Source organism: Megalobrama amblycephala, linkage group LG10 (genome assembly GCF_018812025.1).
Source record: "Megalobrama amblycephala isolate DHTTF-2021 linkage group LG10, ASM1881202v1, whole genome shotgun sequence".
Classification (NCBI taxonomy): Eukaryota; Metazoa; Chordata; class Actinopteri; order Cypriniformes; family Xenocyprididae; genus Megalobrama; species Megalobrama amblycephala.
In genome coordinates this window covers 14,685,935-14,709,721 of record NC_063053.1, presented here as the reverse complement: position 1 = coordinate 14,709,721, position 23,787 = coordinate 14,685,935, and the positions used below count along the sequence as shown (strand labels likewise).

At 35.6% G+C, this 23,787-nt stretch overlaps 1 protein-coding gene across 8 annotated transcripts in view; it reads right to left on the bottom strand.

Annotated features, from left to right (window-relative positions):
- Positions 1-22,942, bottom strand: part of LOC125276857 (sorbin and SH3 domain-containing protein 1) — a 54,719-nt gene extending 31,777 nt beyond the window's left edge. For 4 of the 8 annotated variants that reach the window (XM_048204773.1, XM_048204774.1, XM_048204775.1 and 1 more), the window contains exons 1-10: positions 22,834-22,941; positions 7,727-7,769; positions 6,939-7,025; positions 6,695-6,811; positions 5,702-5,817; positions 4,665-4,812; positions 2,938-3,086; positions 2,766-2,826; positions 2,544-2,618; positions 81-110 (exon numbers count right to left, since the gene is read on the bottom strand). In XM_048204773.1, coding sequence (XP_048060730.1) covers positions 81-110; positions 2,544-2,618; positions 2,766-2,826; positions 2,938-3,086; positions 4,665-4,812; positions 5,702-5,817; positions 6,695-6,811; positions 6,939-6,969 — 727 coding nt within the window. In that variant the 5' untranslated portion in view covers positions 6,970-7,025; positions 7,727-7,769; positions 22,834-22,941. Of the gene's footprint in view, positions 1-80; positions 111-2,543; positions 2,619-2,765; positions 2,827-2,937; positions 3,087-4,664; positions 4,813-5,701; positions 5,818-6,694; positions 6,812-6,938; positions 7,026-7,726; positions 7,770-22,833 lie in introns of all 8 variants that reach the window. The other 4 variants (XR_007186769.1, XM_048204770.1, XM_048204776.1 and 1 more) reach the window with 3 other exon arrangements.
- Between the last annotated feature and the right edge of the window lie 845 nt (positions 22,943-23,787).

The following is a 23,787-nucleotide window of genomic DNA, read 5'->3' as shown; positions in this document are numbered from 1 at the left end:
AAACACAGCTTTCCTTTAATATTAAAAAAGAATGCATTATGTAGTTTTTATCATTTAGCTATTAACACACAAACACTTACCATCCTCAACACCATGTGTCGGCCTGTCATCTGAAAGTGTCAGAAAATACGTATTAGTTGTAAATAGTTAATAATAACCAGTGATGAAGCAATACAGCTGACATTTTTTAGTGAAACTTGTAAAAAACAGTGAAACTTACAACATATTGCATTTATTTCACATATCAAATGTATTCCTGTGGTAGTTTGTAACCTGTTTTCTTATTGTGCTCTACTTAGTGTAGCCTGTGCTCTAATGCAGCATCTCCGGGGGGTATTCTAAACATCTGATATATAGTAGGTGAAAATTACAGGGATTAGTGTGACATATATAGCAGTCGTTAACAACTAAACAGCAGCTCCGAAACAATGCCACTTTATTTCCTCAGACTAATCTAACCAGTAGATGGCACTATAACCACAGCAGTGTGTTCTTCTGATGCTGGAATATTCTATTAGCTGGTAAATTACAATACAAATAAGACATTTTCACTACAATCTACAGAAATTAGGCATTTCAGTGATGATTATGAAACAAATACAAGCTGAAATGAATACTTCAGAGTCAGATCAGCCCATGGCATTGGTAACTTTGCATTCTTAAGAATCCAATGGATACACAACACCCATTCGGGGTGTTGTGACTGCTTTAATAATTCAGCATAATGGTTCTCTAAAAGCACAGCCATGAAGCACATCACAGAGGTATGAAAGCTCTTAAAATGGAGGTAATCAATCTATGAGTTTTAAATACATTGTGGTGTGGTCTTCTCGGTGTGTTGGAAATAGCTCCATTACCACAGCTCACCTTGAGTGTTATGATTGCCTCTTTAGGACAATCAATTTGTTGACACTATGTACATATAAAGCAGCATCTGTTGCATATAGGGATTTGTGAAAGAATTGACAAAAGATATTTAACACCTTATATATACTGCGGCTATACACAACCGTTCAAAAGTTTGGGTTCAATAAGATTTTCTTCTGAAAGAAATATGAATACTTTTATGAATATTCAGCAAGGATGCATTAAAGTAATCAAAAGTGACTTTTATTAAATCACAAAAGATTTCTATTTCAAATAAATGCTGTTCTTTTGAACATTCATCAAAGAATCCTGAAAAATCATCACAGTTTCCACAAAAATATTAAGCGGCACAACTGTTTTCAACATTGATAATAATAAGAAATGTTTCTTGAGCAGCAAATCAGCATATTAGAATGATTTGTGAAGGATCATGTGACACTGAAGACTAGACTTAAGGTTGTTGAAAATTCAGCCTTGACATCACAGGAATAAATTTCATTTTAAAGGTGCCCTAGAATTAAAAATTGAATTTATCTTGGCATAGTTAAATAACAAGAGTTCAGTACATGGAAATGACATACATTGAGTCTCAAACACCATTGATTCCTCCTTCTTGTGTAAATCTCATTTGTTTAAAAGACCTCCGAAGAACAGGCGAATCTCAACATAACACCGACTGTTACGTAACAGTCGGGATCATTAATATGTATGCATATGTATTTGCATATGCCAGCCCATGTTCAAGGCATTAGACAAGGGCAGAACGTCTGGATGTGCACAGCTGAATCATCAGACTAGGTAAGCAAGCAAGAACAATAGCGAAAAATGGCAGATGGAGCAATAATAACTGACATGATCCATGATTACATGATATTTTTAGTGATATTTGTAAATTGTCTTTCTAAATGTTTCGTTGGCATGTTGCTAATGTACTGTTAAATGTGGTTAAAGTTATCATCGTTTATTACTGCGTTTACGGAGACAAGACTGTCGTTATTTTAATTTTTTAAACACTTGCAGTCTGTATAATTCATAAACACAACTTCATTCTTTATAAATCTCTCCAACAGTGTGTAATGTTAGCTTTAGCCACGGAGCACTAACAAACTCATTCAGAATCAAATGTAATCATCCAAATAAATGCCATACTTACGCGATTAGACATGCTGCATGACGAACACTTTGTAAAGAACAATTTTGAGGGTTATATTAGCTGTGTGAACTTTGTTTATGCTGTTAAAGGCAAGCGCAAGCTCCGTGGGCAGGGAGCGTGAGCATTTAAAGGGGCCGCAGCCTAAATCGGCTCATATTTAATGATGCCCCAAAATAGGCAGTTAAAAAAATTAATTAAAAAAAATCTATGGGGTATTTTGAGCTGAAACTTCACAGACACATTCAGGGGACACCTTAGACTTATATTACATCTTTTAAAAAGACGTTCTACGGCACCTTTAAAATACATTCAAATAGAACAGTTATTATGATCAAATAAATGCAGCCTTTGTAAACATTAGAGAGCAGTGCATATCCATTTTCATTTTGGTTTTCATGAACTGGATATAAAATGATCTAACACATACAAAGGGTTAAAAGGTGTTACTTAATGACATAGACAGAAAAGAGTGGCATGGAGGAATGTTTAATTAAAAATCTGATTATAACTATAACCAAGGTACCTCTGGTTCTCAATGGCCTGTCATTGCTCTCTGGAAATATGTAGGTGGGACGGTATGGATTTTCTTCGACAGGCTCTGAGTATAAGGTGGGTGAAAGACAAAACACACTGACAAAGATGAATACACACATATATACATGACTGAGATGTGATCTGGAAATATTCAGATTTGGAATCAATACACACAAAAAGATGGTATTTAATTCTCAAGGAGCATCTTTACCTGGGACTTTGTGAATCTGTTTGAACATATTTCTATACCAGTCCTTTGATAGCTCTGTGTTCTAGAAGAGAAAAATATGCAGGTGGTCTTTTATTTATATAGGTTTTTGGATGTAGTGTACTTATTTTAGTCAAAGTAAACAGGTACATTATGAGAACTACCCATTTCTTACCCGTACTGGGACTCTGGGTGCCTGGACAGCTGAATATTCAGACAGTCTCATTGTCTTTCCTTCCATGTTTGCTGGACTCTCAGAGGAAGATCTATTCTGGCTGATGGCAGGGCTCCGATTAGGGCCAATGCCCTGCTCCGCAAAAGCTTCTGAAACACATGACCACGAAGTCAGATCATACAGGACCACACTGATCTGGTATTTCAGCCGAGACTTATCTAGGACGATACCTTCAAAGGGATACCTTCACTGAACGATTTAATGTTTAAATGAATAAGTCATGGCTACAGATCTATTCAAAAAGAACGTTTTTCCTAAAAAGGTCAAATCCATTTGCATTTCTTGCAACACATCTCAATTATTTTGACCATTGCTGAATACCGTATACTAAAGCTACATTTCTCGTGCCTCTGAATGATGCACCTTTATTATGGATTTAGACCGTTTTGCTAATTTACTGGGTAAAATGACGCTTGATGCTTCAAGTGCTGTTGGCATCCTATCTGACATCCTACCTGTCAGAAAAAGAAAAATGAGGAGTCCGATGTCAAAAACTGCTGAGAATGATCTTTGTGGTAGCAGCTAGTTAATATTTTTGTGGAAACCGTGATAAATTTTTTCGGAATTCTTTGATGTATAGAATGTACTGTCACTTTTGATCAATTTAATGTGTCTTGCTAAATAAAAGTATTAATTTCTTTAAAAAAATCATACTGAGCACAAACTTTTGAACGGTAGTGTCCTTTTATATAATTAATATCCACAATGCCCAAAACCACACAAGAGACATTATGTTATTTTAAGTAGGAGACCTATTTTGAGGTCTCCTACTATAGTTTTACATAAACACTTTAATTTCCTCATAATATACACTGCTGCATCACCTCTTTTCTCACAGTGTCTGAAACAGTTCGATAAAGGATTCAGTCTCTTTAAACCCCTCCTTTCCGAGAGCATACTCTGCTATGATTGGTCAGATGGCTCAGTCTGTTGTTACTGGTCTACAGCATAAGTCAGAAAACAAAATACTCATATCTGAATTTCGGCTCTGGAGGTTTCCTCAGCGCTTGTATACACAATGATACGAACAGTAACGACAGTGTCAGTTTTACTGTATCAAATCGAGCCTAAGTCCTCATCCATTTGAAGTGCGTGCAAAGTGGACTTGCTTTCGCAGTGCAGAAAATGGCGTCTTCTTCACATGTCAGCAACACAAACCGAACTCTTCCAGACTCAGCTATACAACTAAAGTGTTTGAGGGTGGGCCAAGTAGATTGCGGCCAATGAAATTGGCAACAAATTTGTTACAAACCTACGTAGGTTTGTGCATGAAGTAAGACTCGAATTACTGAAGACTCGATTCTGGCAGTTTCAAAATCGACTCTTTCTTTTGAGAGAAAATAACTCAATGTATTGTGCACTTTGATCTTTGAAACTTTGCAGTCCTTTTACATTCCCAAACAGCAATTTTACACACTACCTGAAAGTTAATACCCAAAAAAGCATAACAGGGGCACTCTAAAAATAACTAGAGATTCTATCCAAATCAGTACATGAAATCATAGACGTCTGATGTTAATTTGAACTCAAACATAACTTTGGAAACTAATCACATGTGAAAGTTAGAGAATATTCTAATATTCAGTGAAAGCATTTTGCTCTTTAATTCGCTTGATACTCGATACTACTTTTGATGCCACCTGAAATATTGAGAGGCTGGTATTTACCTCTGCTGCGCTGCAGCAAGACGATTGTTGGGTTCACACTGCTGGTGGGGGGATATGAAGAGGACACTTTGGCCGATGATGTAATAGTACGCGGTTGATCAAGGCAGGATGTGAGCTGAGACTGACTCTCACTTACAGGTGAGTCCACCTGAGGAGGACACACAAAAGCACTGACTCTGGTGTCACATATTGGTTGTGAAATACAGACAACTTTGAATTTCTCAGGAATTTGCATGGAATTTGCATTCACTAAACATGTCTCTCAAGCAAATGATTGTTGCAAGGATTCTTCTGCGATGCTGCTGAAGACAATGTCAATGACAATAACATATAACCGCACTTTTTCTTGGTTACTTCTTGGTTACTTCCATCTAAACCAGGACTATTCAACCCTTGCTTTATAATAACTTTTATTAAGAATATTTATACAATGCTTAACCAGTGTTTAGTATTTTTATACTTTGGAATTAATTTAAATGTTATAATTATAATACTTTGTGCATTTGTTAGTTTTATTAGCTTAAAATTATTTTAGAATTTTCTGTTTAGATTTAATTTTCTAATTTCAGTTTTAGTAATTTTAGTACTTCAGCGTAAACTTATTTTTAACTTTTATTTTAAAGTTTTTCATCTGATATTTTTATTTCAGCTTAACGAAAACATTTTTAATATTTCATTAACAATACAAAACTGTTAGTTAAAAATAAGTTAATAGTTAGAAATGGATTTTTGCAGTATCTTCTCTGCTGACGCCCTAGAGTACCTTCAGAGATCCATAGCTGAACACCTTGGATCTATACCATTAAAGAAGATAATGTAAATGTAAAACAGATCTACAAATGTCATCTTGCTTGTGAAATATTGACAACATTTCAGTCGTTGCACTCATTTAAGAGTGCAGAGTTCGAAATTTTCCTCACTGTTGTCTCCAGAGATCTTGGGATCGAGCTGTTTAATTAGCACTGATATAAATATCTAAATGATATTTTTGCAAGAAAGCAAAGCATTGCTAAAAACCTTCAGACATGGTGACTCACCTTTGTTGGTGTCTCATTGACTTGAGTTGAATTTAAATCAGCTCCGGTGTTGTTTACACTTCTCTCAGCCAGACTTGTTTCTGTGGCATCTCCATTGACCGCACCAAGCCATCCACCTGTAACAAATCCAAACAGTTTGGATTCTCAAAGGATCAGGGAATCTCCAAGGAACTTTTTAAACCCCAAAAAAGGCATAAACATGAAACAGAGCTGCCTCTACTTGGCAGCAAACCTGTTTGTTTCTAGCGCTAACCACAATTTATGCCACAACAAATTCCTTAATCCTCCATTAAACGAATCACCAGCCAGAATCTGTCAGAACTGAACCATACAGAAAGTCTTCATCCACGGAGATGCTAATTTATGACTGGAAAAAAACGATTCTCTGAACTTTGTCATGAGAACAAGGAGACCATTGAACCCACTGTAAGAAGTGTTTGTTCCAATGGCCTTTTTATTCAGGCACAACAACAATTAAAGCATCTCTCCCAAGTGCTGGCAGTTAGCCAGGATAGTTCCAACATGGAGATGGTGAAAACGTCCACGCTGAAGGTCTCCGTTTCCAGAGCTCAAAGTGGGTGTGAACAATAGACGTCTTTGATTATCCCCTGTATGAGCATTCACTGAAAGTTATTTGAGCAATGAAGTTTACAGTCATACAATGTTGTATATGTTCCTCACCAAAACACTTTTTTTTCCCGTATGATTTACTGCGCAATTGAGCTCAATTTAGCAACTAACCACATCATGCAAATTGACTGTCAAAATAACATATTGTGAAGAGGAAACTCAAGAATGCACCATTCCTGTAAACCGAGATCTTTCCAGTTAATGATTGCTCAAAAAAACAAAAGAACACTTTTTAGTGTACATTAGCTACACATATCATAAGTAACATTATTTCAGCACACAACAATTAATCTGGCACTGTGCTGCTTGGTGCAATATATTCAGAGCACTCTCCTATTGACACATCCTCCATTTCCAACTCACTTTTGGCAGAGTTCATGGACAGCTCTTGGCCCGTGCCGTCCTCATCATCGATGTGCACTAGGGTGGCCCTCAAAGTAACAGCACCCTTGCCCTTGCAAACACGGGTAGGGTCCAATTCTGCAAAAACACAGAGCAATGAAACTGATTTTATCTTTTCAAAGCACTAAATAAACTGCCCACAACCATATTCGTTTTATATTATTCAAAACGTTAGACCCCCAAATCCTAAAAATACTGGTCTTACCAGTAGGCATGAGATCAGGTGAACTCTTCATGATCCTCAAAGGCGTTACTCGCACAGCAGATACAGTGCGCCGACAGGGTGGACGTGCTTCAAGAACACAAATAGAGCTATTGTAATTGCACTGTTTGCATGTATCATTGTTTTTCACCACGTCTGTGACAATTTTGGGTCATGACGCACCCGTTGAGAAAACTGCATTCGTTTTCCCGAGTTATTGTTAGACAGTTATTGAGAACAACAGCACTAATAATGGTCTCATAGAGACCCGAGGGCTTTTTAAGTTCTAGGAAGATTATAATCACAGTGTTCTCTGCTGGCTGGCACAAATATCAAGGAAAGATGGATGAACGGAAGGAAATAGGGGGCCTGGCAGTGAGAATACTGATTCAACAATGACTCAAGCCAGAAAGAAAGACAGAGGGAGTCTGTTTGTGATTGCTTACTCATGAGCCTCCTGCATTAAGACATTAGACTGTTATTATTCCTTTCTATTGCCTTTTATGTAGTACTTACTACAGTGTTTTGATTATGTGTTTTGACAGGCTTAAACAATATCATATAGTGCACTATAGGAGACTGCATGCACAGATTTAAAACTGGCATGCTGAGAAAGGTGTTTAAAGTGTAATTTGCAGTTTCATCTTATTTTATGTTGTTTTCTATATCTGTGTTGCAACTGTTTTGTTTTGTAAGTTTCATTCATACCCATATAACTGTAAATAAAGGCTAGCGCAGCCGGTGAAACCTCAAGAAACTTAATGGAGATACTGAAAGTGTGGCATGCTTACCAGGGCCTGCATCAAATTTCCCTGTGCCCTCTGCTGGAGAGCCCTGCAAATGAAAATGGGTGAAAGAAGAGATGAAGGGAGATGCTAAGACAGAGAGCAATATTGCTCAGCATGTCATTAGGAAAGAGAACAAAGAATATTGAGTGGAATCAAGACTTCAACAACAACACATCATACTCATCTCTATATGTTCCTTAGCATGTTTACAACTGGTCTTTAAATTGCAAAATAGCTGGTGCAAAAAGTAGTTACAGTTACTGTGTACAGGAAATCAGTACCAAGTAATTAAACTTAGATAGTTTAACAGAGCCTATATCTGAATAAATCCGACCACCCAACCCTAGTCACCAATATTAAAAGAAAAATAAAACTGACCTATTTGTTTATTTGCTTTCTTGGCTTAGCTTTGGTATAAGTATATTTAGGCCCGATCTCATATTTAAGATATGACAAAGATCTGATTGACTGGACTGTGAAATTTCTACTAGAATAATGTTACAAACAATCCTTCTAATATGTTAAGCGTGAGGGTGCTGATGCATGAGGAGACTGATTATCCATCTAACTAATGTGTCACACCTTTGCCTGTGGTTCACACTGAAACAAGATACAAAGTGGCCTGTTACAGAACATTGGCTGAGTAAGAAAATATGGGTCAATGAAAATGTATATGTTTCAGGGTATCTCCCTTGAACAGATGTTTCTGCCCATAATAAGTCGCTTTAGAAAAAAAGTTTCTGTCAAAATAACTAATTTGATACTGATTGGTATTTTAAACAAATGAGGGAATGCAAAGCAGAGCTTTCTTTAGAGATACAAAATAGCATCAAAGTCCTGGATGATTGCAGTTATTCTGTTGCATTAGATAGTTTAACAGAGCCTATATCTGAATAAATCCGACCACCCAACCCTAGTCACCAATATTAAAAGAAAAATAAAACTGACCTATTTGTTTATTTGCTTTCTTGGCTTAGCTTTGGTATAAGTATATTTAGGCCCGATCTCATATTTAAGATCTGACAAAGATCTGATTGACTGGACTGTGAAATTTCTACTAGAATAATGTTACAAACAATCCTTCTAATATGTTAAGCGTGAGGGTGCTGATGCATGAGGAGACTGATTATCCATCTAACTAATGTGTCACACCTTTGCCTGTGGTTCACACTGAAACAAGATACAAAGTGGCCTGTTACAGAACATTGGCTGAGTAAGAAAATATGGGTCAATGAAAATGTATATGTTTCAGGGTATCTCCCTTGAACAGATGTTTCTGCCCATAATAAGTCGCTTTAGAAAAAAAGTTTCTGTCAAAATAACTAATTTGATACTGATTGGTATTTTAAACAAATGAGGGAATGCAAAGCAGAGCTTTCTTTAGAGATACAAAATAGCATCAAAGTCCTGGATGATTGCAGTTATTTCTGTTGCATTTCTAATGCATCTCAATGTAAACATTAACCATCTGTTTCTATGCGATGGCTCCTGTCTCATTGACTTATTATAGTCTACAGTTATAGTCTATAGGAAATCAGAACCAGCTAATTAGCCAGATAATTAAACTGAGATAATTTAACAGAGCCTATATCTGAATTTAAGTATGTGATATACAGATAATATTGCTAGAAGACTCTGTTTACAGAAAAATAATTGTCAGTATTGGATTTATCTCCTTGAAAATGGATATCCTCCTAAATTTAGAAGACTTGTGCAGTTATGTAACAGCAATTTTGTAATTCAATAATACACAAATATGCTGTTTATAGTAAACATTTATAATGCATACTGAATTGGATGAGTGGGAATCACTTTCCATTGTAAAATTACAAACAGGTCTGGCAATAACAGCTGCATGCATCAATCCATCAGTCAAGAGTCACACGGTTTGAGGATCCTTAATACTCTGAATTGCTCCACATGTTGCCTGTGTTGAAGATATGCTACTAATCCTGATTTAGCTTGAGCTTTGAAGCATTTTAGTAACTAAATCCAAAGCCAAATTAGTGAATAGACATATGAAACCAATCTATTTCTGCATATTAATCTTATTCATATATCATACTGAAGCTTACCTGTGAGGACCTGCTTCAGCTGAGCTTAACTTGGTTTAGAGTCCTAACAAACACCCAAACAGGCAGCCTATTAAATGTCCTTGGTCGCAGCCTATCATACAAATCCAGACTATCATGTCCTTTTCCTCTTCAAAGAACTGAACCTTAATCATGCTTTACCTCTTTCAGCCACCAAGATGGACCTGTCAGCACCTGACACCTGGGAATGTGGCACCCACTTAGCATGTGATGAACGAATTACAACATCCTGCTTTCCATCCACCTCTCCATCCCTGTCTGGCATGACAAGCACGTCATGAGGCTATAAACTATATTAAGATAACTGTAAGATAACAGACCAAATATGTTATAAATCTGGACGTTGTCATACAAATATGACAGTCTATTGATTGTGGTTTATTTTAAGAAGTATCAGAATAGGGCATGAGCCATATGGGTTGGACCAGACACAACTCTCTCACAGTAAACAGTGACCTGAGTTGTCTTATCATGGTCAAGGGCATGAACACTGGCAGTTCAGGCCACTCTAGTGTATTAGAGACACTTATGATGATAAAATAGTTCTAACATAATTCAAAAAGATTTAAATGCCATGCTAAAAATGTCCTAAGAAATAACCACAAACATCAAAATTCATCCTCAAATCCATAACCTAACCTAGAATTACACAATAAAAAAACAATAAAAATTATTATTTGTCCAAGCCAGCCATGACCACATCATTAGTATAAAATCATCATCTTTAATCAGCTGTAATTTTGTCATTTCATGCAGCAGTGTTGTGTTCAAACATGCAAATCGTGTGAACAGACAAATTGCTGGAAACTTGTTGCATTGTGCCTGGTAACTGCTGCACTCAGTCCAGCTGGCCTTCTCAGGGCAAAGCTGTAAAACTGAGCAACAGTGGAAAAGCTCATGTCAGACATGGATCCAAATCTTTGTTTCAGAATCAAAACACTGGCTCAAACCTCAGTCAAGGCCAGGCTGTAAACTCTCAGGTCCACAACTTTGGCTCATGTAGCCATTAGTGAGAAAAGGGGCCTCCTGCAGGGGCACTTGGTAGCTCAATAAATCAAATCCTTCACAGAGTCTCTTACATTTCTTAACAATTTAGCTCAATGAAAGCCCAATACAAAACATTAAAGGTGCCCTAGATTCAAAAATTGAATTTACCTCGGCATAGTTGAATAACAATTGTTCAGTACATGGAAATGACATACAGTGAGTCTCAAACTCCATTGTTTCCTCCTTCTTATATAAATCTCATTTGTTTAAAAGACCTCCGGAAAACAGGCGAATCATAACATAACACCGACTGTTACGTAACAGTCGGGGTGTACGCCCCCAATATTTGCATATACCAGCCCATGTTCAAAGCATTAGACAAGGGCAGCCAGTATTAACGTCTGGATCTGTGCACAGCCGAATCATCAGACTAGGTAAGCAAGCAAGAACAATAGCGAAAAATGGCAGATGGAGCAATAATAACTGACATGATCCATGATAACATGATATTTTTAGTGATATTTGTAAATTGTCTTTCTAAATGTTTCGTTAACATGTTGTTAATGTACTGTTAAATGTGGTTAAAGTTACCATTGTTTCTTACTGTATTCACGGAGACAAGACTGTCGTTATTTTCATTTTTTAAACACTTGCAGTCTGTATAATTCATAAACACAACTTCATTCTTTATAAATCTCTCCAACAGTGTGTAATGTTAGCTTTAGCCACGGAGCACTAACAAACTCATTCAGAATCAAATGTAAACATCCAAATAAATACCATACTTACTCAATTAGACATGTTGCATGACGAACACTTTGTAAAGATCCATTTTGAGGGTTATATTAGCTGTGTGAACTTTTTTTATGTTGTTTAAGGCAAGCGCGAGCTCTTGGAGCACGAGAATTAAAGGGGCCGCACACCCTGAATCGGCGCATTTATAATGATGCCCCAAAATAGGCAGTTAAAAAAAATTAATAAAAAAAAAACTATGGGGTATTTTGAGCTGAAACTTCACAGACACATTCAGGGGACGCCTTAGACTTATATTACATCTTTTAAAAACATGTTCTTCGGCACCATTAATGTTTAACTTATAAAGACAAACTTTTGAAAAAAAATGAAAAAACTTCTTTACAGTCATTGTAAAAAAAAAAAAAAAAAAAAAAAAAAAAAACACTTTTAACATTAAAAGATGCTATGGTTAACAGTAAGTATTATTTATAATGAAAAACTGTAGATCTAATGGGACATTTCATGGAATTTTACAGTAAAATTAAATGCTGTTGCATATATAGTTTTTGCAAGTGAAAAACAAGTTATCTTATAATTCACAGTGAAACGAAATTGACATTACCAGAATTCCCTTTGTGAAACTTCACATTTGATGGTTTTTCATTTAAATAATTGTTTCTTCTTCTTCTTTGTTATCAGCAGTGTTGGGGAAAGTTACTTTTAAAAGTAATGCATTGCAATATTGCATTACTTCCTAAAAAGGAACTTATTAATAAGCCTCAGGCTGAAGAAAATTCAAATTCACACCTGTACAGTAGAGGGCGCAGCTCAAACAAACCTTTCAGTTGTGCTGCTATTCTGGATCGCAGAAGGATAGGACGCAGGAGAAGACTGTTTAACACTCTTACTTCAGCAATAAAAATTAAAAAAATGAAACACAAATGTGATTTAGCTAAATTCATTTTTTTATTAGTATGGCTGAATAGGATCATCGAATGTCAGCAGCAAAGACATTAGTTAGTAAAGAGAGATTAAATGCATAAAGTAAAAAAATAATCCGATTACCCCAACACTGGTTATCAGTTATGTACATTAGGTTTCATGCCATGCCATCTGGCAACCACAGTTTCTGATAATCTGATAAATGATTAAATAAAATCCCTCATGCTGTTATCACACATTTTGTGAGCTTTTTATATTATCTCACTGTATTTTAATATTTTAATATTATACATATCAAATTTTAAGAAGCGCTAACTTGTTACTTTTTCTTATACTGTATATCATTTTATGGTTGTTTCAGTGTAGAACATTTATGAAAAGAATGTTCCCTTTGGTAGGCATTGTTTGCTGACTTCCCTTCCACTGTTTTCTCCACAATTTTCTGCATGTCAGTAATGCTGCTGGAAGCATTTTATATAAGAACTTGGCAAAACTGAACTTGGCTACTCTGGGTTTTGATGGCAGAACAACTGGCATATAAAAGACATTTCAAATAAAAACCATCAAAATATTCAGAAAAGTTAATAAGTCACAGCATTAGATTCTAAAGCGCAGCTGAATGTCATCATGTACATCTTTCCCTGCTTTCCATTCCATTATGCCAGCCCCATTAAAATAATAAAGGGGGTGACACAAGAAAAAGTACCATGATATTCCACCCAAGAACCTCTGGGGATTGCCTCATTCTATTTCCATGACAGCTTTTAAAGAGTGCAGCTTTAATACACAAAGGAGATCTACAAGGGGCCTGCTGTAGCCAGAGCGAGGGGGCCGGAGGGGAGGGGGGCCGTTACATAACACAGTTTGACTTCTGCTTTGTCAACAAATGGCAGAGGGGGGCTGAGAGAGAGAGAAAGCTCACCAGGATCACAGCAAACAGCTCCAAACATGGCTCGAGAGTAGCGCTGTAGAAGAACAACCGTGGGTGTTTAATTGAGAATACCCCATCAGTACCGTAAACATCTTCAGCAGACACACTGGACAGAGGCCTAGACTGTCATACTCTCAACACATTTAAACAACGGCATCATAAAAGGAAATGTATGCAACTGTGGTATTTGCCTCAGCCACCATTCATCAGAGCATGACATCACTGGCTGTTTCCATCCGAAGCTGTGAATTTAACTTAAGCGCAAAATTAGAATATTGCATAAAATACTTGCAAATAAAGAAGTGTTTCCATCCCATGTAAAATTGCCACTTCATGGGAAATTGGCACAAAATATCTGTAATAAAAATGGAAGTTGCTGCAATCAGTGAAGCCACTGTGGCTCTTTTATCCTACATTATAAATGACTTGCTTCTCAGATGAAATGCAATAAACACTGTCATGTTCTCTTGTGTACAGATGTAAGTTGTTTGGGAATGCACATTTTTTTATGCGCATTTTGACAATTTATGCACACCTTGGCATTTCCATCCAGCTCTTTTTTTAATTTTTTTTTTTTTTTTTTTTGATATCCTAAAATGTGCTTAAAAATGGGTGGATGGAAACACAGCTACTGTCAGAGAAATCTCTCAGATATATTCTGGAATAATGGGAAAGATGCCAAACAACTGAAAAGAGCATGCAAACAGCGAAATAATAACTCCCAACAAAACAACGGTGTAGAAAGGGAGAGTTTGTGTACAGCATGATTCAGTTACACAGTGTCTATTGCTTTCACTGTAAAATCATGCTTAGTAAATAACGGTAAAAATATCCAAAGATTTGTGTACTTGTTTTGTTTTACTGACTATTTTGAACTCCTATGAACTTACAACTTTTAGGAACACAAGTAATGCACCTCGAAGCAGCTTTTCTATTGTGAAAAACTTTGATTTTCGAAGTTGGCCCAACAAACTGTTGAGTTGGATTAATGTATTTCAAATAGACCTACAAACACAAAATAGTTTTGTGGTTTACTCCCATTTGCCCTTTTCCCAGCAATGCACAGGTATATGAATAATTATAGCTGCCTTGTTTGACCATGTTTCTATATTATTAGTAACTTGTTGTCTTGCAGCATCAGAAGTTTGTTCCTCTATTAAAATGAGTGTAATGAGTAATGTGATTTTAAAACAACAAGCACTTTGCTCTTCATGACATGTACATTAATTTAAAGAAAAGAAGGGCATAACACTAAAAGAAAATGCAAATAAGGGAACACTTTACATGCTTATTTATAATGTATTTTTAATCTTGTATGCCCTACAGCTGAATTTATATTATGTACAAGTTATATTAAGTGATAAACACTACAGTTTAAAAGTTTGGGGTCAGAAAAAACAAAATTAATACTTTAATTCAGCAAGGATGCATTAAATTGATCAAAAGTGACAATAAAGAATTTTACATTGATGTAAAAAAATTAATTATTTCAAATAAATGCTGTTCTTTTGACATTTCCATTCACCAGAAACTGTATCACAGATTCCACAAAAAATATTAAGCAGCACAACTGATTTCAACATTGATAATAATAGGATTTGAAAATTGAAACAATTTTTCTTAATATTCCTGTTACTTTACTTTTTTAATCAAATAAATGCAGTCTTGGTGAGCATGAGACTTCTTTCAAAAACATCTCAAAAATGCAAAAAAAAAATCTTGCTCAGTTAGACTGTTTAAGTTAACATCATCAGGACATTTACTTATAATAATAATAATTAGGTAATGAGTATAATTAAATAATAATAAGTAAATTAGTAAAAAAGTAAATTAATTTAACTAATTTAAAACTCATTAAAAAGCCATGCTTAAAATTATATGAGCACCTCAAATGAAAACTAACAAAATAATATATAAACAAATCATTTAATACATATTCTATGACATAACAGTAATAACTATTTTATTTTATACTAATAAGAATAATTATATATTTGTATAATTTTTATAACACTAAATAGTTTGTATTCTTCTTGATTAACAAAATTGTTCCACAGCAGAGACTACCAATTACTAATATTACAACCACAATCACCTGGCTTTATTACTAATTCAACATTTCCGTGCCACTACCGACCACTTCTAACACTATTAGCATGGCTACTGAGAGCTATCTTCGCAAACATACCGTTAAAACAGAGATCATGCAATCTAAAATAGAGGGACACTTAAAAAAACCCATCTGATATTACGTCACGGAATACAGAAGCTTATTATGTCTGGAAGATGTTCTAGTGCACAGCTGTGTATAGATGAGTCAAAGTCTCCTGGCCTGGCCCTCACAGGCCCCGGCATTTGCTGACCAGGAGGACAACAGGCAGCCACGGAGGGAGGGGCACATGGCGCATGCACAGCATCAACCGCAGCTCAAGCCAGGAAAAAAAAAGGCTTTGTGCGCAGCATGGATGTTCTAGAAGGACAGATGGGGTAATGATAATGAGTTTCACACTTGGGATACAAAGCAGTGCGTAATGGGGTGGCTTTTGATATGGAATGACTGACAAAGCTCATAAGGCATGAGGGATTTATTTTGTAGGTAATAAAATAAAAATGGACCAGACTGAGATTTGGGATACTGAATTTTGGCGCCTAAGTGAACAGCTCAGGATGTGACATTTAAGGGGTCAATGGCATATAGCTAAGCATATCCTTATATCTAATGAGGCTTTTTTTATACAGTTGTATCACCCTGAAATTTTTTACTTTATGCACAAAAAACAAAACAAAAAAAAATTCACCTCAGAAATTAAAAACATGGGCTGCATCCGAAATCGCATACTCTTGAGTAGGTACTTATTTTGAATAAGTAATTACATCACAACAACCGCTAAAAAGTATGTTGTATATAGTACGAATGTAATCAGGACATGTACTACATTCGCCACTGTGTTATTATCATGTGACCTACCAGCGTCAAATATGTCGCTCCACTGCCATACACAAATCCTCTCCCATGGCCTCATGGGATAGTAAAGTGTCCATCATATGCACATTTCAGAATCTCATCAGTAATAGTAGGTAAAAAAGTATAAAAAAGTAGCAATTGTCAATGTCCCTTAAATGTATGTACAGTAGCTGTAACTTTACATTAGTTGCATTAGTTGCAAGTTTAGCATTATGTACAATGCAAAATGCTCTAAGAAAAGTCTGTAAAATATGGTAAAAATAAAGTATAGTGTTAATATTAAGGAACTTTCTGTCCTGATATTTCACAAGTGTTTTACCCATCTTTTGAATTATGTATTCCATTGTGTTGTGCTTTAGGGTTGATTCGGTTGAAATGTAAGCTTATAGGATTAGTTCATTTCTGAATTAAAATTTCCTGATAATTTACTCACCCCCATGTCATCCAAGATGTTCATGTCTTTCTTTCTAAATAAGGTCTTTGAGGAAACCATTTCAGGATTTTTCTCCATATAGTGGACTTCAATGGGGTACAACAGGTGGAAGGTCCCAGACGAGGAATGAGGGTCTTGTCTAGCGAAACAAACGTTAATCCCCCCCCAAAAAAAGTATATAGTTCAAGTTTAAACCACAAATGCACATCTTGCACTGACGCATGACGCATGACGTAATCACCTTAGAAAGGTCATGCATGACATAGGCGAAAGTACCAATCCAGTGTCTACAAAGCGAACGTGCAAAGATTAAGCCAAACGCCCTTTACAAAAACAAAAAGGTAAAACAACGATGTTGGACAATTTTGAAGTTGGAGGAGAAGATGAGATGGAGTTTTTCGCCCGGTACTTCCACCTACGTCATATGTGACCTTTCTAACATGATTACGTCTTGCGTGGTGGATCGCAGAGCAGTGCAAGATGAGCATTTGTGGTTAAAATGAACGATCGTTTTACTAGACAAGACCCTTATTCGTGGTCTGGGATCGTGTAGAGCAATTTGGACCTTCAACCCGGTGAACCCCACTGAAGTCCAATATATGGAGAAAAATCCTGGAATGTTTTCCTCAAACACCTTAATTTCTTTTCAACTGAAGAAAGAAAGACATTAACATCTTGGATGACATGGGGTGAGTAAATTATAAAGAAATTTTAATTCTGAAGTGAACTAATCCTTTAATGGCAATCCTGGTCATTTCTCACTGGCCAACAACTCGTCAATATTATTCCAACCAACAGAGATTTTAGGCATCCCACTTGCAATTCAGACAGAGACAACTGTTTCAGACCTCTCAGTTATGTGGCTGGTGCCTGATAATTTTGTCAGGGGATGTAGACTATTCAACCACACCTAAAAACGGCTCTATGATAATCCAGACATTTCAAGTGCTTCCCTAATGATGGAGGACCCCAAATCTCATTGTTGAGCAACACCACCAGGCACTGCCTTTATAAAGCAAGCCAAGCCATGCACATTCACACACACTCTTGGATTTCACACTCTCTTGAAAGGTGAACAGTTCATAGCGATCTGAAAAACACAATATAATTACATTATCTGAAGGTCCACCATGTTCCAGCTATGTGTTACATGGCAAATAAATTAAATGCATAACATTTAAGCCCTGACATATCATTGTCATATTATGTCTAAATATGATCTGCATTCAAACTCTCATCGGACAAACATCATCCCAACACTGACCTCAAGCCAGCTGGTCTACAATCTGTCAAAGCAGCAAGAGGTGAAAAGAAAAATCTGTCAACACAACACAATCTGAAGCAGAGACGGTCTGTTCAACTTCTTGTTTGTAATAGCATGTTGCTTTGTGCACACAGACCTTGAAATTTGTAAAGCTAACAAAACATACAGACTCGCACACACTTCAAGTGCCACTCAAAGCCACACTGCAGTCAATTACGGGGTAAAAGGAAAATATGGGGTAAGATGAAGGTTGCTAAGCAACATGGCGAAACATTGAAACAGTTTGGATGGGAATGGATGTTATGTGTCATCTGTCGAAGACGTCTCAATCATTGTCTGAGGCCGCAGGAAAACACAAACATGCAGATATTCACACCAACAGCACAACTGCAAGTGAAATGTGTAATGTAACATATTTATACAACAATATGTTAATATTTACATACATTTTAGACAATAATGCCAGTGACTTTATGTATTTTGTGTTTATAACCGTCCTTATTAAGCAACAAACTATTATTGTTTCGTTCTTAGATGGAAAAAGTGTTTTTTGAACAAATCAGCTGAGTGAATTATTCAATGACTCACTCACTTGTTTCATTCATGAATTAATCAGCATTTTGAACAAATCAAATCTATTTAGTGAATTAAGTCACTTGTCGCCACCTACTAACATAACAATGTAACTTGAAGAAAGGGTTACTTGACTTTAGCAAATGAGGTAACACTTTATAATAACTTTCATTAATAAATCATTAATAAACATTATAATGCTTAACGCATCATTAGTTAATATACATAAAACATACTAAGGTACTAGATAATAGTAAACATTTGTAAACATTTACAAATGATGAATAGTTTGGTACTGCAAAACATGAAGAAATAATTAATAAATGATTTGTAAAAATGTGTAAATAGTAGATGTCTGCATACACACCACAACGAGTCCTTTACAGACTGTGGTTATGAGTTAAGGAAAAATATGTTAAACTGAATAGAGTGAAGTGCTTAAAATTACTAATTAAAGTAATTTTTCACATTCGTAAATGCTAAAATTTGTTAGCTTTTTATTCACATTTATTAATCGATGTACTTTTTAATACATTTATTTAAACATTAACAGGCATATTATTTCATATCTATCTGAATATATATTAACTAATGATCTGTTAAGCATTATATAATGTTTGTTAATGATTTATTAATGTTTTCTTTAATCATTGTATACCATCTGTCAAAATCATTTTTAGAGTTTTATAAGGTGCATGATCATATAAATTGAAAGTTTAATGACATTTGTGAGCATTTCAATTTACATTAAATAATGATCTGTTAATCATTATTTATTGTTTAATAAGTTAATTAGTAAATATTAACAAGCACATTATTTCATATTTATAGCAATGTGAATATATATTAACTAATGATCTGTTAAGCATTATATAATGTTTGTCAAAGTGTTGCCATGCCATTAAGACTGTACCTCAACTACATCTGAAATGTTGCTCAACCAATCAAGTTTAAGGGCTGCACGAATTGTTGTATAATGCAGAATAGATGTTCTGTTTTGAATGGCAACACAATAAAAAAACTTTATCTATTATAGACACTGAAATAATGAATGTGTGTTGAAGTGTTTGTTATTGTATACCAGTTGTAAAATACAATGCAACAAATAGTATAACAGAGCTAAAATTTCCATACATTTACTGGTGATTTTTACAGCCATTAAATTTCATCTGTGTCACTGACAAAGACAACATAACACATGACTTCATAATGGCCAAAGTACTTATAACCACTTGTTAAAAAAAAATAGGGGATACTATTAATACGGTAATCCCCTCAATCCTATGGATGTGGGTGAGTCAGGGGCTGAATGAATGGGAAGCTTGCGACTTTAATCCCACTCAGAGCACTTCCTCTCTCCACTACCAGAGCCCACTGCTTCATTCCATCGGCTGTCATATGCCTGCCCGCTCTCTCTTGGCTGTTTGTATCAAATTTGAGTGTTATGCAAAATTAAGAACGTGCCTAAAAGCATGCAATGAGGAAAAAAAGAGGCTTAATTTTTGGTTACCAAGTGTTTGAAACAGCAGTGAAATGTGAAGTGACAGCAAATGACACTAGGAGAAATGTAATAATGGCATGTTATTAGCAGTCAAAGCATGTCTGGGCATAATTGTAGTGCTAAAAAGGCTTTGACTAATACTTGTATGGCATTATCAGTGCTTACAGAGCTATTAAAAAAAAAAAATACTGAGGTATCATGGCCTATAGATCTATTCTGAAATATGTAAAACGTTACGTAACAACCTGATGATCCTATAAGATCAGCCATGTCAAAACTATTACAGTTTGTCTAAACATTTGTAAATTTCAAATGAGAACTAATTTAAACAGTGTTTCACCACCAATCTTTTGGGTGCCTGTTCACCACTAGACAGTAACATGATTCTACACAAAGCTTATAAAATATTAAGCACCCAACACAAATTATTCATTATCTTTGTAAGGAGACGGCTTCCAAAGACGCTGGCAGGAACTTCACCCAAATGTTGCAGTCTCTCACCTACTTAAGATTTTAATGTTGTTCACTTCCTCTTTGCTGAAATACTATATACGCCTGTGCCAGAAGACAATGATAACATCACGTACTGTATCTCTGGCACAAGTGTTGAACGGAAACATCTATAAACACAGATTCAATTTTTTCAAAGGGTGTGAGTTTTAAGGAGTGAAATGTCAGTACGCTTTAATCGAATTACAACTACAATATAACAATAAAGAATATAACAGAACTGCGTAATATATATAGTTATAACATTTTGGCTTGTGTTAACGTTCACAGTAAAACCTGCTGGTGATTTATTTAACATTTATGAAGAAGGGAAATATGTTGAGATTATAGCAGCCTATATCACTTTAATCTCTAATGCCGATAAACTAGTTTTAAAGCAGGAAAAGTATGCTATTAAGTTTAAAAATTAAGTTTATGTACCTGGATAGCCTTTCAAAAGCCACAAGACAGCTCATACACTAGACAATTTTTGAACCAGGACTAAAAAGAAATTCAAAAATGAATTTGAGACTCAGTTTGGTGCTCCACTTAAATGTTAGTCTTAGAATAACACTGTAATACAGGGTTTTCAACCCATGTTAAAAATACAGTATTTGAACAAAAACTTTCTGGCTTTTAAACAAATCTCTAAAAACAAATCCTATAAGGTAACTTAACCGGGTTAACTAATAAAGGAATAACGCTACATTTTTTTAAAAGAATTCTTAAATTACAAATTTTAAGAATGCTTAAATCTTCAATTTAAATAATTATAATTTTCTTCCAGAGAATTTAAAATGTTGGTTAATGTAATGCCTTTGCGGTGGACAGTTTATTATGGCAAGTTAGGGTTAGAGTGACATAAGCAAAGATGAGACAAAAAAATGTCACAATTGAACATCATCTTCTTAAATATAAGCCTGCAAAAAGAATAGAAACCATCTTCATTATACTTTTAATGGGATTTTTAAAATGCTATTTGGAACGTCAGTTACCAACAAAATATATTAGCCTACTAAAAAACTGCCTGTTTTCAAGCTGGATGAAGCTGGGCTGCATTTCTCAAAAGTATCGTGACCTAAGCTGGTCGTATACCATTGGTGCCGATACCATAGGCTTACAATGCTTTCGAGAAACACAGCCCTGGTCATTTATAGTCCAGAGATGATGGATCAGATGGACTACCAGCTGAGGTTGACCTGGTAGATCTTGATATAGAAGAGGTAGACAAGTTCCAAAAACCATCTTAAGCTGCATGGTTTGCTAAGTCACTTTGCCTTTTGCCACTTTTCATAAAAGAAAACTTCTCTAAATGCATAATTGTATTATTTAAACTTCAGCAAACACATTTTCTATAAAATCGTAAGCATAAAATCACTGTCCAACCCTTGTCTTAATTTACCTAAGAAACAAAGTCACCTTACTGTGTTCTTTAAGTTTTTAGAAATTGCATAAAATATTATTTTGATATATTTAAAGCCAAAGTAGGAGGGATATAGCATCACAAAAGCTCAAAGGCTGTGCTTCATCACTAATCTACTAAACTGTCATTCAACATAGTGTATACGCCTGCCGCATAAACCGCACTGCATTAGAACAACTCATCCTAACATTCATCTTCGTAAACACAGGCTGTTATATCATTGCACTCTGGCACTAAAATCTGGATAAACTCATGTGTCCCGTTTAATTTTTCAAGCCTTCTACGATGCACCGGATTGAACTCGTGAAGTCTCGTTTCACTGTCCTGCTCCCTCCGCATATCCAGGCAATCCTATTCCTTATTTGGATGTCAAGTGCAGCCGAAGTCAGAGCTCTTTTCCTGTGGAATACAAATAATCTCCATCCTGTCTCCTTCATCTGACACCTTATAAACGCCAGAGCTCCTCGATAAGAATGCAAATTATAATTTCAACCTTTATATCCGTCAATATAACCATAATTTTAACACTATATGCTATATAATAATATCACTAGTGCTGAAGTAACTGAAACCACGTTGCCGCACTTCTGCACTGCACATTTGTCTGCATTGGATGGCCGCTGCGGTTTATTGTAATAAACCCTGGGCCAAATAATAGTGTACAAACGAAGTAAACACGCAAACTTTCCGTTTTAGTGTGATGTGAAATATCACAGAGGTATTCAAATACTGTGAATATAGGGGAGAATGTAGTCTGTGTTGTGTAATACTCACCTTTCTAAGGAAGCAGTCCAGGTTTCCGTATTGATAACGCTGCTGCACGCTGCACAACTCAGTGACGGTCACCGCACGCTGCTCGCCCGTGCGTGGAGCCTCTCACGCTCTCATCACAATATCACTGGAGTGGGTGGAGAGGGGCGTTCCGTGGAGCCACATACGTTTAATCAATCTCATATTCTAATTTAATTAAAGTGCGTTTGCATTGCACATTTTAATTAATCATAATACATTTAAACAAAACATCTTACATTTCGTTAATTATTAACTATTTTAAATTAGGCTACAATTATTATACTATTCTAGATGTTAGATATCTTCATTTTACTTCAGTTTTTGAGCTTTAATTAAGTTATTATTATTTTAATATAACTTATTTTAAATCATTTTAAGCCATCCCACTCTTGGAAGTTTGCTGAGGCCCCCTAGTGGCCCCAGGCCCCCTGGTTGAGAATCACATAGAGGAGCTAAAATATCAAAAACGAAAGTAAATATACTTTCATTTTAAAGAAAAATTAAAAACCACATTCCAAATAACATTCAGAGGATTTGGTGAGAATGTCATTGGGTTAGTTCACCCAAAAATGAAAATTCTGTCATTTATCACTCACCCTCATGCCGTTCCACACCCGTAAGACCTTCGTTAATCGTCGGAACACAAATTAAGATATTTTTTTGTTGAAATCCGATGGCTCAGTGAGGCCTCCATAGCCAGCAATGACATTTCCTCTCTCAAGATCCATTAATGTACTAAAAACATATTTAAATCGGTTCATGTGAGTACAGTGGTTCAATATTAATATTATAAAGCAACAAGAATATTTTTGGTGCGCCAAAAAAACAAAATAACTAATTATTTAGTGATGGCCGATTTCAAAACACTGCTTCAGGAAGCATCGGAGTGTTATGATTCTTCTGTGTCGAATTATGATTCGGATCACATGTCAAACC